The following is a 13386-nucleotide window of genomic DNA, read 5'->3' as shown; positions in this document are numbered from 1 at the left end:
AAAAAAGGAAAATGTCAAAGTTGCTTTTATTAAACCCATATAAAAACAACCCCAACCCCCCCCCGCCCGTGGAATTTAAAAAAAAACTAAAATAAAAAACCCCAAAAAGCCCCAAATTCCCCCCAAAATCCCTCCCAGGACCCCCCAAAGCCGGTGGGGGAGGGGGGGGTGATTATCTCTGCAGGGGGGGGCCCCAAAAACGGAGGAGCCCCCCCAAAATGGGGGGTGGGGGCGGGGCTGGGGGGTCCCCCGGGATTTTGGGGGGAATTCCCCCGGTTTTGGGGTCATTTCTTCTGGGGGGTGTTGAGTTTCTGCATCCCCCGAATCTTCTCCAGGAGATCCCCCACAAATGCCTGGGGGGGGGGGGGAAGGGGGGGTCAGGGGGACCCCAAAATCCTTCGGGGGTCCCCAAAATCACCCAGCCCCAAATCCCCCCAAAATCCCCCCCGAAACGGCCCCAAAATCCCCCCCGAAACGGCCCCAAATCCCCCCAAAATGGCCCCAAATCCCCCCCGAAACGGCCCCAAATCCCCCCAAAATGGCCCCAAATCCCCCCAAAATGGCCCCAAATCCCCCCCGAAACGGCCCCAAAATGGCCCCAAAATCCCCCCTGAAATGGCCCCAAAATCTCCCCCAAAATGGCCCCAAAATCCCCCCCGAAACGGCCCCAAATCCCCCCAAAATGGCCCCAAATCCCCCCAAAATGGCCCCAAAATCCCCCCCGAAACGGCCCCAAATCCCCCCAAAATGGCCCCAAATCCCCCCAAAATGGCCCCAAAATCCCCCCCCGAAACGGCCCCGAAATGGCCCCAAAATCCCCCCCGAAATGGTCCCAAAATCCCCCCCGAAATGGCCTCAAACTCCCCCCAAAATTGCCCCAAAAATTGCCCCAAAAATTGCCCAAAATTGCCCAAAATTGCCCCCAAATGGCCCCAAACTCCCCCAAATTGCCCAAATTCCCCCAAAAATCCCTTGCAAAAATCCCCCCCAAACCTCCCCAGAATCCCTCCCAAAATTCCCCCAAAATCTCCCCGAAATTCCCCCCAAATCCCCCCCACCCAAAAAAGGAACCCAGAATCCCCAAACTGCCCCAAATCCCCCAAAATTGCCCCAAAATCCCCCAAAATTGCCCCAAAATCCCCCAAATTGCCCCAAATCACCCTCCCCAAATTGCCCCAAAATTGCCCCAATTCTCCCCCAAAATGCCCCAGAATTGCCCTAAAATCCCCCCAAAATCCCCCCCAAATTGCCCCAAAATCCCTCAAAGTCCCCAAATTGCCCAAAACCCCCCAAATTTGCCCCAAACTGGCGCTCACCTCGGTGGGTTTGTAACAGTCAACGAGGATCTCCTGGGGGGGGAGGGGGGGTCAGGATTTGGGGTCCCCCAAAATTGGGGGGGGGTCCCTGAACCCCCCCCAGGCCCCTCCCCCACAGCCACGCCCGGATTTGGGGCATTTTGGGGAATTTGGGGCATTTTGGGGTAATTTTGGGGGATTTGGGGCATTTTGGGGATTTGGGGGATTTTGGGGGATTTGGGGGGGGATTTTGGGGTAATTTTGGGGTAATTTTGGGGGATTTCAGGGGGATTTTGGGGTTCGTTGCTGGGAGGGACCCCCAGGGGATTTTGGGAATTTTTGGGGCTCATTTTGGGGAGATTTTTGGGTGATTTGGGGGCGGATTTCACGGGGCATTCATCGGTGCTGATTTTGGAGAAATTTTTGGGATCATTTTTGAGACTGATTTTGGGGTGATTTTGATGTGGTTTTCGGGATGATTTTGGGGCGATTTTTGGGATATTTGGGGTGATTTTGGGGTGATTTTGGGGTAATTTTGATGTGATTTTTGGGATTGATTCTGGGGTGATTTTGATGTGGTTTTCGGGATGATTTTGGGGCGATTTTTGGGATATTTGGGGTGATTTTGGGGTGATTTTGGGGTGATTTTGGGGTGATTTTGATGTGGTTTTTGGGATGATTTTGGGGCGATTTTTGGGATATTTGGGGTGATTTTGGGGTGATTTTGGGGTGATTTTGATGTGGTTTTTGGGATGATTTTGGGGCGATTTTTGGGATATTTGGGGTGATTTTGGGGTGATATCTGCGATGACTCTGGGGATGATTTTGGGTGGTTTCAGTGGTTTTCGGGTGGTTTCCGGTCGTGTTGTGGTTATTTCAGGAGATTTTGGGCGGTTTTGGGCTGTTTCAGGCGGTTTTGGGGTTTTTCAGGTGGTTTCCGGTGGTTTTGGGTGATTTCAGAACGATTTTGGGGTTATTTTGGCTGATTGTGGAACGAATTTGGGCAGCTTTGGCTGCTTTGGGTGGTTTTGAGGTTATTTAGGGTGATTTTGGGATGATTTTGGGGTGATTTTGGCTGTTTTTAGGGACGATTTTGGGGTGATTTTGGGTAATTTTGGCCGGTTTTGGGCATTGATGGTGGTTTCCGGGGTGGGTTTTGACTGGTTTTGGCCATTTCAGGGTGATTTGGGGATGATTTTTGCTGGTTTTGTCTGGTTTGGGCCATTTTTGGCCATTTCAGGTTGGTTTCAGGGTGGTTTTTGGCCATTTCAGGGTATTTTTTTGGCCATTTCAGGGTAATTTTTTTTGCCATTTTTGGTGATTTCAGGGTATTTTTTTGGCCATTTTTGGCAGTTTCAGGGTGGTTTTTTTGCCATTTTTGGCCGTTTCAGGGTATTTTTTTGGCTGTTTTTGGTGATTTCGGGGTATTTTTTTGGCCATTTTTGGCAGTTTCAGGGTGGTTTTTTTGGCCGTTTTTGGTGATTTCGGGGTGGTTTTTTGGCCGTTTTTCTCTGTTTTTGCCCATTTTTGCCCATTTTTGCCCGTTTTTGGCCGTTCTTGCCCACCTGCACGCGGGCGCTGCGGGGCGCCGTCGCTCTCCATGTCCAGCAGCTCGTCCACGTCGATCTCCAGCTCCGGGATCTCCTCCTCCTGGGGACCCCAAAAAACCCCAAAATCAGGGAGGGGACCCAAAAAAACCCCAAAATCAGGGGGGGAACCCAAAAAAAACCCAAAATCAGGGGGGGAACCTCACAAGAAGATTTTGGGTGAATTTGAGGTGATTTTGGGGTGATTTTTGAGATGGTTTTGAGGTGATTTGGGGGCAATTTTGGGGATGGTTTTGAGATAATTTCGGGATGGTTTTGAGGCTGATTTTTGAGGCGATTTGGGGTGACTTAGGGACAGTTTTGAGGTGAATTTGGGGTGATTTTGGGGATGGTTCTGAGGAGATTTTGGGCACGGTTTTGGGGTGATTTTGGGGTGATTTTGAGGAGGTTTTGGGGATGATTTTTGAGGTGATTTGGGGTAATTTTGGGCACGGTTTTGGGGTGATTTTGGGGTGATTCTTGGCGCTGGTTTGGGATGATTTTAGGGTCCTGCCGTGTCCCCGGTGCCCCGTCCCCGTCCCCGTTCCCCCTCCCCAGTTCCCATTCCCCATTCCCCGTTCCCGTTCCCCATTCCCCATTCCCGTTCCCGTTCCCATTCCCCGTCCCCGTTCCCCATTCCCCATCCCCGTTCCCCATTCCCGTTCCCATTCCCCATTCCCGTTCCCGTTCCCCATTCCCCGTTCCCGTTCCTCCGTTCCCGTTCCCGTTCCCCATTCCCCGTTCCCCGTCCCCGTTCCCCGTTCCCATTCCCCGTTCCCCGTTCCCCATTCCCCGTTCCCGTTCCCCATTCCCCGTTCCCGTTCCCCATTCCCCATCCCCGTTCCCCATTCCCCGTTCCCGTTCCCGTTCCCCATTCCCCGTTCCCGTTCCCCATCCCCGTTCCCGTTCCCCGTTCCCATTCCCCGTTCCCCGTTCCCGTTCCCGTTCCCCGTTCCCCGTTCCCATTCCCCGATCCCCGTTCCCGTTCCCCATTCCCTTCCCGTTCCCGTTCCCGTCCCCGTTCCCCGTTCCCCGTTCCCGTTCCCCATCCCGTTCCCCGTTCCCGTTCCCCATTCCCCGTTCCCGTTCCCCATTCCCCGTTCCCGTTCCCCATTCCCCGTTCCCGTTCCCGTTCCCCATTCCCCGTTCCCATTCCCCGTTCCCGTTCCCGTTCCCATTCCCCGTTCCCGTTCCCCCGTTCCCGTTCCCGTTCCCGTTCCCCATTCCCCGTTCCCGTTCCCCATTCCCCATTCCCATTCCCCATCCCCATCCCCGTTCCCGTTCCCGTTCCCGGTACCGGGCAGTCGTAGAGCGCCGTCAGCTGCCCCAGGATCCACTCCTCGAGGTGGAGGCGCTTGCGGAGCTCGCGGCGGTCGTAGCGCACCGTGACCTTCCCGCGGCCCCGCCCCGGGCCCTCCTCCGGTGCCGCCGCCGCCGCGCGGGCGCGAAGCAGACGCGGGGCCCGCCCTGCCCGGGGGCGGCTCCGCCCGGCACCGCCACCGGCACCGGGGCCCGGGGCCGCCGCGCGGCTCCGCCATGCCGGGACCACCGACCGGAAGCGGCCACGCCCCCGCCGGGGCCACGCCCACCCCGCCGGGGCCACGCCCACCCCGCGCGCGCCGCCGCCGCGGGGGCCCCTTTGTGTGGCGGCCACGCCCACCGAGGCCGCGCCCACACTGAGCCACGCCCCATTCGACCATAGCAGCCCCCCCGCTGCTTTGGCCACGCCCACATATCAACACAGCCACGCCCCCTCATGGACACACCCAGGTCGGGTCACGCCCAGTTCCGGTCCCGCCCTCCCGCTTCGGCCACGCCCCTCAGGACACACCTGGTTAGACCACGCCCCTCCCTGGCCACGCCCCCGTCCCGGTCAGCGATGGCGGCGCCGCTCCCGGTCCCGGGGTCGGGTCCGGTCCCGGGTTCTGTCCCCGGTTCTGTCCCGGCCCCGGGTCCCGCTCCGGGTCCGGGTTCGGGTTCGGGTCCGGGTCCGGGGTCCGGGTCCGGTCCCGGTTCCGGATCCCGCTCCGGGTCCGTTCCCGGTTCCGGTCCCGGTCCCGTCCGCGCTCCCGCTGGAGCCGCCGCGCGTGCCCGAGCTGCTGGTGCGGGGCAGCAAATTCATCCGCTGGGAGGAGGTGAGAGACCCCAAAACCGCCCCAAATCACCCCCAAATCACCCCAAAAATCACCCCCAAATCACCCCGAAATCACCCCCAAATCACCCCAAAAATCAGCCCGAAATCACCCCCAAATCACCCCAAAAATCTCCCCGAAATCACCCCAAAAATCACCCCAAAAATCACCCCAAAAATCTCCCCGAAATCACCCAAAATCACCCCGAAATCACCCCCAAATCACCCCGAAATCACCCAAAAATCACCCCAAAAATCACCCCGAAATCACCCCCAAATCACCCCAAAAATCACCCCCAAATAACCCCAAAAATTACCCCAAAAATCACCCCAAAAATCATCCCGATAATTACTCCAAAAATTATCCCAAAACCACCCCAAAAATCACCCCCCCAAAATCACCCCCAAATATCCCCGAAATCACCCCAAAATCGCCCCAAAATTCCTCCCAAATTCCCCCAATTCGCTCCCCCCCCCGTGACCCCAATTCCTGACCTGACCCCGATTTGGGGCCAAAAACCGCGAAATTGGGTCCTGTCCCGCCCCGAGCCCTCGGGACCCCCAAATCTCCCAATTTCACCCCAAAATCTCCCCCCCGGGGTTTGGGGGGTCCTGGGGGGATTTGGGGTCTCTGGGGGGGAAATTTTAAATAATTTGGGGTTCCTGGGGGGGTCCGGGGGGTTACGGGTTTTTGGGGGGCATTTTTGGGGATTTTTGGGGGTTTTTGGGGGCGTTGGGGAGGATTTTGGGGTTTTGGGGGTGGGGCTTGGGGCTTTTGGGGTTTTTTTGGGGCAACTTTGGGGGAGTTTGGGGTTTTTTTGGGGGGGTTTTATTGGGGTTTCGGGGGGGCTTGGTTTTGGGGGTTTTGGGGGCTTTTTGGGGTGGTTATGGGGGTTTTTGGGGGGCTCAGGAGGTTTTGGGTGTTTTTGGGGTGTTTTGGGGGTGTTTTGGGGTGTTTTGGGGTGGTTTTTGGGGTGTTTTTTGGGGTGGTTTTTGGGGTGTTTTTGGGGTGGTTTTGGGTGGTTTTTGGGGTGTTTTGGGTGGTTTTTGGGGTGGTTTTGGGGTGTTTTTTGGGGTGGTTTTTGGGGTGTTTTGGGGTGTTTTGGGGTGGTTTTTGGGGTGGTTTTGGGGGCTCAGGCGTTTTTGGGGCCCCCCAGGAGCCCCCCAGCCACACCCCGGTGACGCTCAGGGTCGACCCCGATGGATTCTTCCTCTACTGGACGGGGCCCAGCGCGGTGAGAGCCCAAAGGGACCCAAAAAAACCCCAAATTACCCCCAAAAGTGACCCCAAAAGTGACCCTAAAAGTGTCCCCAAAAGTGACCCCAAAAGTGACCCCAAAGTGACCCCAAAGTGACCCCAAAGTACCTTGAAAGTGACCCAAAAGTGCCCTGAAAACGGCCCTGAAATGGCCCCAAAAGTGCCCCAGAAAGTGGCCCCAAAACCACCCCGAAAGTGACCCCAAAGTTGCCCTTAAGGGGCCCCCCAAATTGGCCCCAAATTCCCCAGGATTGACCCCAAAAGTGCCATGGAAGTGCCCCTTAAGGGACCCCAAACTGGCCCCAAAATGACCCCGAGAGTGACCCCAAAGTGACCCCAAAAACGGCCCCAAAGTGACCCCAAAAACGGCCCTGAAACGACCCCAGAGACCCCAAAAGTGCCCCCAAAATGGCCCCAAAATGACCCCAAAACCACCCCGAAAGTGACCCCAAAATTTACCCCGAAAGTGACCCAAAACGGCCCCAACCCCCCCAAAACGGCCCCAAAAGCCCCAAATTCGCCCCAAATTCCCCCCCCGTCCCCTCCCCCCCTTATCAGCCCCCCCCAGCCGGAATTTGGGGCCCCTCCCCCCCCCCCGCCGGATGCGGGGTCCCCTGGGAGGGGGGGGGGGGAGGGGGGGGAGGGGGGCGGCTTTTCCCACGCCCCTCCCCCACCCTGGCCCCGGAAATGCCCCCGCCCCTCCCCCACCCGGAAACGGCTCCGTTTGGGGGTCCCGAGCCCATTTTGGGGGGTCCCGGAGCCATTTTTGGGGTCCCTGACCCCATTTTTGGGTTCCTGACCCCATTTTAGGGTTTCTGACCCATTTTGGGGGGTTCTGACCTGATTTTGGGTCCTAACCCAATTTTTGGGGTCCCTCACCCATTTTTGGGGTCCCTGACCCAATTTTTGGGGTCCCTCACCCATTTTTGGGGTCCCTCACCCATTTTCTGGGGTCCCTAACCCGATTTTGGGGTCCCTGACCCATTTTTGGGGTTCCTAACCCGATTTTTGGGGTCCCGCAGGAGGTGGAGCTGCTGGACCTGTGCAGTGTCCGGGACACCCGGACCGGGCGCTTCGCCCGCGCCCCCAAGGTGGGACCCCGAAACCTGGGGGGGTTTTGGGGGGATTTGGGGGTCCTGGAGGGATTTGGGGGGTCCTGGGGGGATTTGGGGGGGTCCTGGGGGGATTTTGGGGGGATTTTTGGGGGATTTTGGGGGGTCCTGGGGGATTTTGGGGCGGGGGGTGCCACCCCGATTTTGGGCTCTCCCGGGGTGCTCTGGGCGCTTTTTTGGGGTTCCTGGTCCCGTTTTGGGCGGATTTGGGCCCATTTTGGGTCCGTTTGGGGCTCTCTGGCTCAGGACCCCCGCACCAGGACGCTCTGGATTTTGGGGTGCCCGGGGGCATTTTGGGTGAATTTGGGGTGAATTTGGGGTGAATTTTGGGTTCATTTTGGGATTTCTGACACAGGGACCCCCGCACCAGGGCCGCCCTCAGTTTCGGGGTATTTTGGGTCCATTTTTTACCCGTTTTTGGCCCATTTTGGGGCTCTGTGACACAGGACCCTCGCACGAGGGCCGCCCTCGGTTTCGGGTATTTTGGGTCCATTTTTCACCCGTTTTTTACCCGTTTTTGGCCCATTTTGGGGCTCTGTGACACAGGACCCTCGCACCAGGCCGCCCTCAGTTTCGGGGTGCACGGGGGTATTTTGGGCCCGTTTTTACCCGTTTTTCACCCTTTTTTCGCCCATTTTGGGGCTCCCTGTTCAGGACCCCCGCACCAGGGCCGCGCTCGGTTTCGGGGTGCCCGGGGGTCCCCCTCCCCAGCGCCTCCTGACCGTGGTCACGGCCCCGACCTCGTCACCCTCGGCTTCCTCAACCTGGTGGCCGTGCAGGACGGCGAGGCCCAGGTGGGCGGGGGGTTCGGGGGGGGCTTGGGGGGTTTTGGGGCGAATTCGGGGGTTTGGGAGACCCGGCCGCGGTCTCGGGGCGGTTTGGGGTTTGGAACCTTTGGGGGCGATTTCGGGGCGATTTCGGGGCATTTTGGGGGGACCCAGGGTTGGTTTTGGGGTGGTCTGGGGGCAATTTTGGGGCTTTTTGGGGGGGGGGACTGGGGGGTTTTGGGGAGATTTTGGGGGATTTGGGAAGGGTTGGGGCTGCTGAGACCACCCTGGGTGTGGGAGGGATTTTGGGGGGGTTTGGGGGGGAATTTGGGGTTTTTTGGGGGGGTTTTTGGGGGGGAATTCAGGTTTTTTTGGGGGGTTTTTGGGGGTTGGGGAGGTTTTTTGAGGGTTTTTGGGGGGGGAATTTTGGTTTTTTTGGGGGGTTTTTGGGGGGGATTTTTGGGGGGAATTTGGGGTTTTTTGGGGGGGCTTTTTGGGGGGAATTTGGGGTTTTTGGGGGGGGATTTTTGGGGGGAATTTGGGTTTTTTTTGGGGGGGAATTTGGGGTTTTTTTGGGGGGGATTTTTGGGGGGGAATTTGGGTTTTTTTTGGGGGGGAATTTGGGGTTTTTTTGGGGGGGGATTTTTGGGGGGAATTTGGGGTTTTTTGGGGGCGCTTTTGGGGGGAATTTGGGGTTTTTTTGGGGGTGTTTTTTGAGGGGTTTTTGGGGGGGAATTTGGGGTTTTTTTGGGAGGTTTTTGGGGTGTTCTGGTCCCCAAACTGGGGCGTGGCAGGTGTGGACAGAGGAGCTGTTCCGGTTGGCCACGAACATCCTGGCCCGGAATCCATCCCGGAACACGCTGCTCCGGAAGGCGTGGGTACCCCAAAACCCCCCAGAATCACCCCAAAACCAGCCCAAAACCACCCCAAAACCACCCCAAAACCCCCCAAAACCAGCCCTGGAACCGCCCCAGAATCATCCACAAAACCACCCCGGAATTAACCCAAAATCCCTCCCCGAAACTCTCAGAACTGCCTCAAAATCAGCCCAAAAGTCGCCCCCAAATCTCTCACAAAATTCCTCTCAAATCCTCCCCAATTCTGCAAAAACCACCCCAAAAATCTCCTTAAAGTCCCCTCAAACTCCTGCCGGAAATTTCCCTGAAAGTTACCCCAAATTCTCCTCAGAATCCCCACAGGAGCCACCCCAAAATCCCTCCCAAAATGCCCTGAAAATTGCTCAAAATCCTCCCCAAAATCCTCCCCAAAAATCACCCAAAAAAATTCTCTAAAACCACCCCCGAACCCTCCCTGAAACCCTTCCCAAAACCCCTCGAAATTCCCTCACAATCCTCCCCACGGTCGCTCAAAAATCTTCCCAAAATCCCCCCCAAAAATTCCCCTTAAATTTTCCTGAGTCTTGCCCGAAATCACCCCCAAAACGCCCCAAAACGCCCCAAAACGCCCCAAAACGCCCCAAAACGCCCCAAAACCCCAACGCCCCAAATGCCCCAAATGCCCAAAACGCACCCAAATGGAACCTTCCCCAAATTTTCACCGAAATCCCCCCGAATGCCCCCAAATTCCCCGTCCCAGGTACACGAAGCTGACGCTGCAGCTGAACCCGGACGGGCGGATCCCGGTCAAGAAGTGAGGGAACCCGAAAATTTCGGGATTTTCTCTTCCCCCCCTAAATCGAATCCCCCAAACCTTGGGGACCCCTCCCCGAATTTGGGGGTGTTTTTTTTTGGGTCCCCATCCCGAAATTTTGGGTTTTTTTTGGCAGCATCCTGAAGATGTTCTCGGCCGACAAGAAGAGGGCGGAGGCGGCGCTGGAGTCCTGCGGGCTGGGCTGCGGCCGGGTGGGCCCAAAACGGGGAAAGACGAAATTTGGGGGGTCCCAAAAAATGGGGGGGTCCCAAAATTTGGGATCCTCATAAAATTGGGGGGGGGGGGGGGGTCCCCAAAAATGGGGGGGTCTCAAGAAATGGGGGGGTCCCACAATTGGGGAGGGCGGGGTCTCAAAAAATTGGGGATCCCAAAATTTGGGATCCTCATAAAATTGGGGGGGGGTCCCCCAAAAATGGGGGGGGGGTCCCAAGAAATGGGGGGGGTCCCAAAAAATGGGGGGGGTCTCAAGAAATGGGGGGGTCCCCACAGTTGGGGAGGGCGGGGTCTCAAAAAAATTGGGGAATCCCAAAATTTGGGATCCTGATAAAATTGGGGGGGGGGTCCCAAAAAATGGGGGCGGGGGGTCCTCAAAAAAAACTGAGGATTCCGAAAGTGGAGATGCTGAAATCGGGGATGCGAAAAATTTGGGATCTGTTAAAAAAAACAAACGGGGAACCCCAAAACTGGGGGTGCTGAAATTGCGGAGCGCGAAATTTGGGGTCCCCCAAAAAAACGAGGAGGAACCCCAAAATCAAGGGTCCCGGAAAATGGGGGCCCTAAAATTTGGGGTGCCCAAAAAAATCGGGGATCCCAAAAACTGCAGGGTTTTGGAGCTGGTTTTTGGGGTTTTTTTGGGGTTTTTTGCGTTCTGGGGTTTTTGGGTCGGTTTTTTGGAGTTTTTTGGGGTTTTTGGGGGTTTTTGTGGTTCTGGGGTTTTTGGGGTCCGTTTTTGGGGTTTTTGGGGTGATTTTGGGGGTTTTTGGGTTCCGGGGTTTTTGGGGTCGTTTTTTGGGGTTTTTTGGGGTGATTTTTGGGGTTTTTGGGGTCCCCAGGGCGCCGCCATCCCCCTGGAGCTGTTCCCATTCGAGACCTTCTGGAGGTTTCTGAGCAAACTCTGCCTGAGGCCGGAGCTGGACAAGATCCTGCTGGAGATGTGAGACCCCAAATCCCCCCCAAAATCCCCCCAAAATCCCCCCAAAATCCCCCCAAAACCCCCCAAAATCCCCAAAATCCCCCCCAAAACCCCCCCAAAATCCCCAAAATCCCCCAAAATCCCCCCCAAAATCCCCCCCAAAATCCCCCCAAAACCCCCCCAAAACCCCCAAAATCCCCAAAATCCCCAAAATCCCCCCAAAATCCCCCCCAAAATCCCCCCCAAATCCCCCCCCCAAAATCCCCCCCAAAATCCCCCCCAAAATCCCCCCCCAAAATCCCCCCCCAAAACCCCTCCAAAATCCCCCCCAAAATCCCCCCAAAAATCCCCCCCCAAAACCCCTCCCAAAATCCCCCCCAAAATCCCCCAAAATCCCCCCCAAATCCCCCCCCAAAATCCCCCCCAAAATCCCCCCCAAAATCCCCCCCAAAATCCCCCCAAAATCCCCCCCAAATCCCCCCCAAAACCCCCCCAAATCCCCCCCCAAAATCCCCCCAAAATCCCCCCCCAAACTCCCCCAAAATCCCCCCCCAAAATCCCCCCCAAAATCCCCCCAAAATCCCCCCCCCAGATCCCCAAAATCCCCAAAATCCCCCCAAACCCCCCAAAACCCCCGGATTTGTTTTGGGATTTGTTCTGGTTTTGGGGCCGTTCCCGTGCTGATTTTTGGGGTTTTTGGGGCGTTTTTTTTTTTTTTTTTGTGATTTTTTTTTGGTGTTTTTGGGCCGTTCCCACGCCAATTTTGGGGTGTTTTGGGGGTGTTTTGGGCTGGTTTTTGGGGTGATTTCTCAGATTTCTTTTCGGTTTCGGGGCCGTTCCCGCGCTGATCGTTGGGGTTGGGTTTTTTTGGGTTTGTTTTGGTTTCGTGCCCATTTTTTGGGTTTTTGGGGCGGGTTTTTTTTGTGATTTCTTTATGTTTTTGGGGCCGTTCCCGTGCCCATTTTTTGGGGTGAATTTGCTGTTTTTCGGGGTGAATTTGCTGTGGTTTTCGGGTGAATTAGCTGTGTTTTTGGGGTGAATTTGCTGTGTTTTCGGTGTGAATTTGCTGTGTTTTCGGTGTGAATTTGCTGTGTTTTTGGGGTGAATTTGCTGTGTTTTTGGGGTGGATTTGCTGTGTTTTTGGGGTGAATTTGCTCTGTTTTTGGGGTGAATTTGCTAGTTTTTCAGGGTGAATTTGCTGTGTTTTTGGGGTGAATTTGCTGTGTTTTTGGGGTGAATTTGCTCTGTTTTTGGGGTGAATTTGCTCTGTTTTTGGGGTGAATTTGCTGTGGTTTTTCGGGGTGAATTTGCTGTGTTTTCGGTGTGAATTTGCCGTGTTTTTGGGGTGAAAAATTTGCTCTGTTTTTGGGGTGAATTTGCCGTGTTTTTGGGGTGAATTTGCTGTGTTTTCGGTGTGAATTTGCCGTGTTTTTGGGGTGAATTTGCTGTGTTTTTTGGGGTGAATTTGCTGGTTTTTCAGGGTGAATTTGCTCTGTGTTTTCGGTGTGAATTTGCCGTGTTTTGGGGTGAATTTGCTGGGTTTTTTGGGATGAATTTGCTCTGTTTTTGGGGTGAATTTGCCGTGTTTTGGTGTGAATTTGCCGTGTTTTTGGGGTGAATTTGCCGTGGTTTTGGGGTGAATTTGCTCTGTTTTTTCGGTGTGAATTTGCCGTGTTTTTTCGGTGTGAATTTGCCGTGTTTTTGGGGTGAATTTGCTGTTTTTCAGGCTGAATTTGCTGGTTTTTCAGGGTGAATTTGCTGTGTTTTTTGGGTGAATTTGCGTGTTTTCGGTGTGAATTTGCCGTGTTTTTGGGGTGAATTTGCTGGTTTTTCAGGGTGAATTTGCTCTGTGTTTTTGGGGTGAATTTGCCGTGTTTTTGGGGTGAATTTGCTGTGTTTTGGCTCCGCAGCGGGGCGGCGGGGAAGCCGTACGTCAGCCGGGAGCAGCTGCGGGATTTCGTCAACTCCCGGCAGAGAGACCCCAGACTCAACGAGGTTCTGTTCCCCCCGCTGGACCCCGCGGGCGCCCAGGCCCTCATCGAGCGCTACGAACCCAGCAGCACCTTCAGGGAGAGGGGTACGGGAATTTGGGCGAAATCCGGGGATTTTGGGGCATTCCGGGGTGGTTTGGGGTGATTTGGGGCGATTTGGGGCAGTTTTGGGGCTCCTGTTCCCCCCGCTGGACCCCCAGGCCCTGATTGAGCGCTACGAACCCAGCAGCACCTTCAGGGAGAGGGGTACGGGAATTTGGGGCGAAATCCGGGGATTTTGGGGCATTTGGGTGATTTGGGGTGATTTGGGGTGAATTTGGGTGTATTTTGGGGGTGATTTTGGGCGGTTTTGGATCACTGGTCAGCTGTCCCTCAAGGGGTGATTTTGGGTGTATTGTGGGGTGATTTTGGGTGTATTTTGGGGTTGGTTTTGGGGTGATTTT

General features: G+C 55.7%; 2 protein-coding genes across 2 annotated transcripts in view; one reads left to right on the top strand and one right to left on the bottom strand.

The window, feature by feature from the left end:
• Positions 1-15: 15 nt before the first annotated feature.
• PPP1R14B (protein phosphatase 1 regulatory inhibitor subunit 14B) lies at positions 16-4639 on the bottom strand. The gene is given in 6 exon segments (XM_066570854.1): positions 16-353; positions 1317-1349; positions 2861-2878; positions 2880-2945; positions 4179-4557; positions 4614-4639. Coding segments are annotated over 6 exon segments (591 nt in total). The 3' UTR covers positions 16-284.
• A 121-nt stretch (positions 4640-4760) lies between these two features.
• Positions 4761-13386, top strand: part of CUNH6orf136 (chromosome unknown C6orf136 homolog) — a 12732-nt gene continuing 4106 nt past the window's right edge. The window contains exons 1-10 of the mRNA XM_066570853.1: positions 4761-5016; positions 6170-6247; positions 7293-7361; positions 8037-8176; positions 8944-9023; positions 9746-9799; positions 9936-10011; positions 10873-10973; positions 12863-13029; positions 13109-13233. Of these exons, the coding sequence (XP_066426950.1) occupies positions 4761-5016; positions 6170-6247; positions 7293-7361; positions 8037-8176; positions 8944-9023; positions 9746-9799; positions 9936-10011; positions 10873-10973; positions 12863-13029; positions 13109-13233 (1146 nt within the window). The remainder of the gene's footprint in view (positions 5017-6169; positions 6248-7292; positions 7362-8036; positions 8177-8943; positions 9024-9745; positions 9800-9935; positions 10012-10872; positions 10974-12862; positions 13030-13108; positions 13234-13386) is intronic.

The sequence above is a fragment of the Molothrus aeneus genome, unplaced genomic scaffold, assembly GCF_037042795.1.
Source record: "Molothrus aeneus isolate 106 unplaced genomic scaffold, BPBGC_Maene_1.0 scaffold_30, whole genome shotgun sequence".
NCBI lineage: Eukaryota > Metazoa > Chordata > Aves > Passeriformes > Icteridae > Molothrus > Molothrus aeneus.
This window is presented reverse-complemented; position numbering and strand designations above follow the sequence as displayed.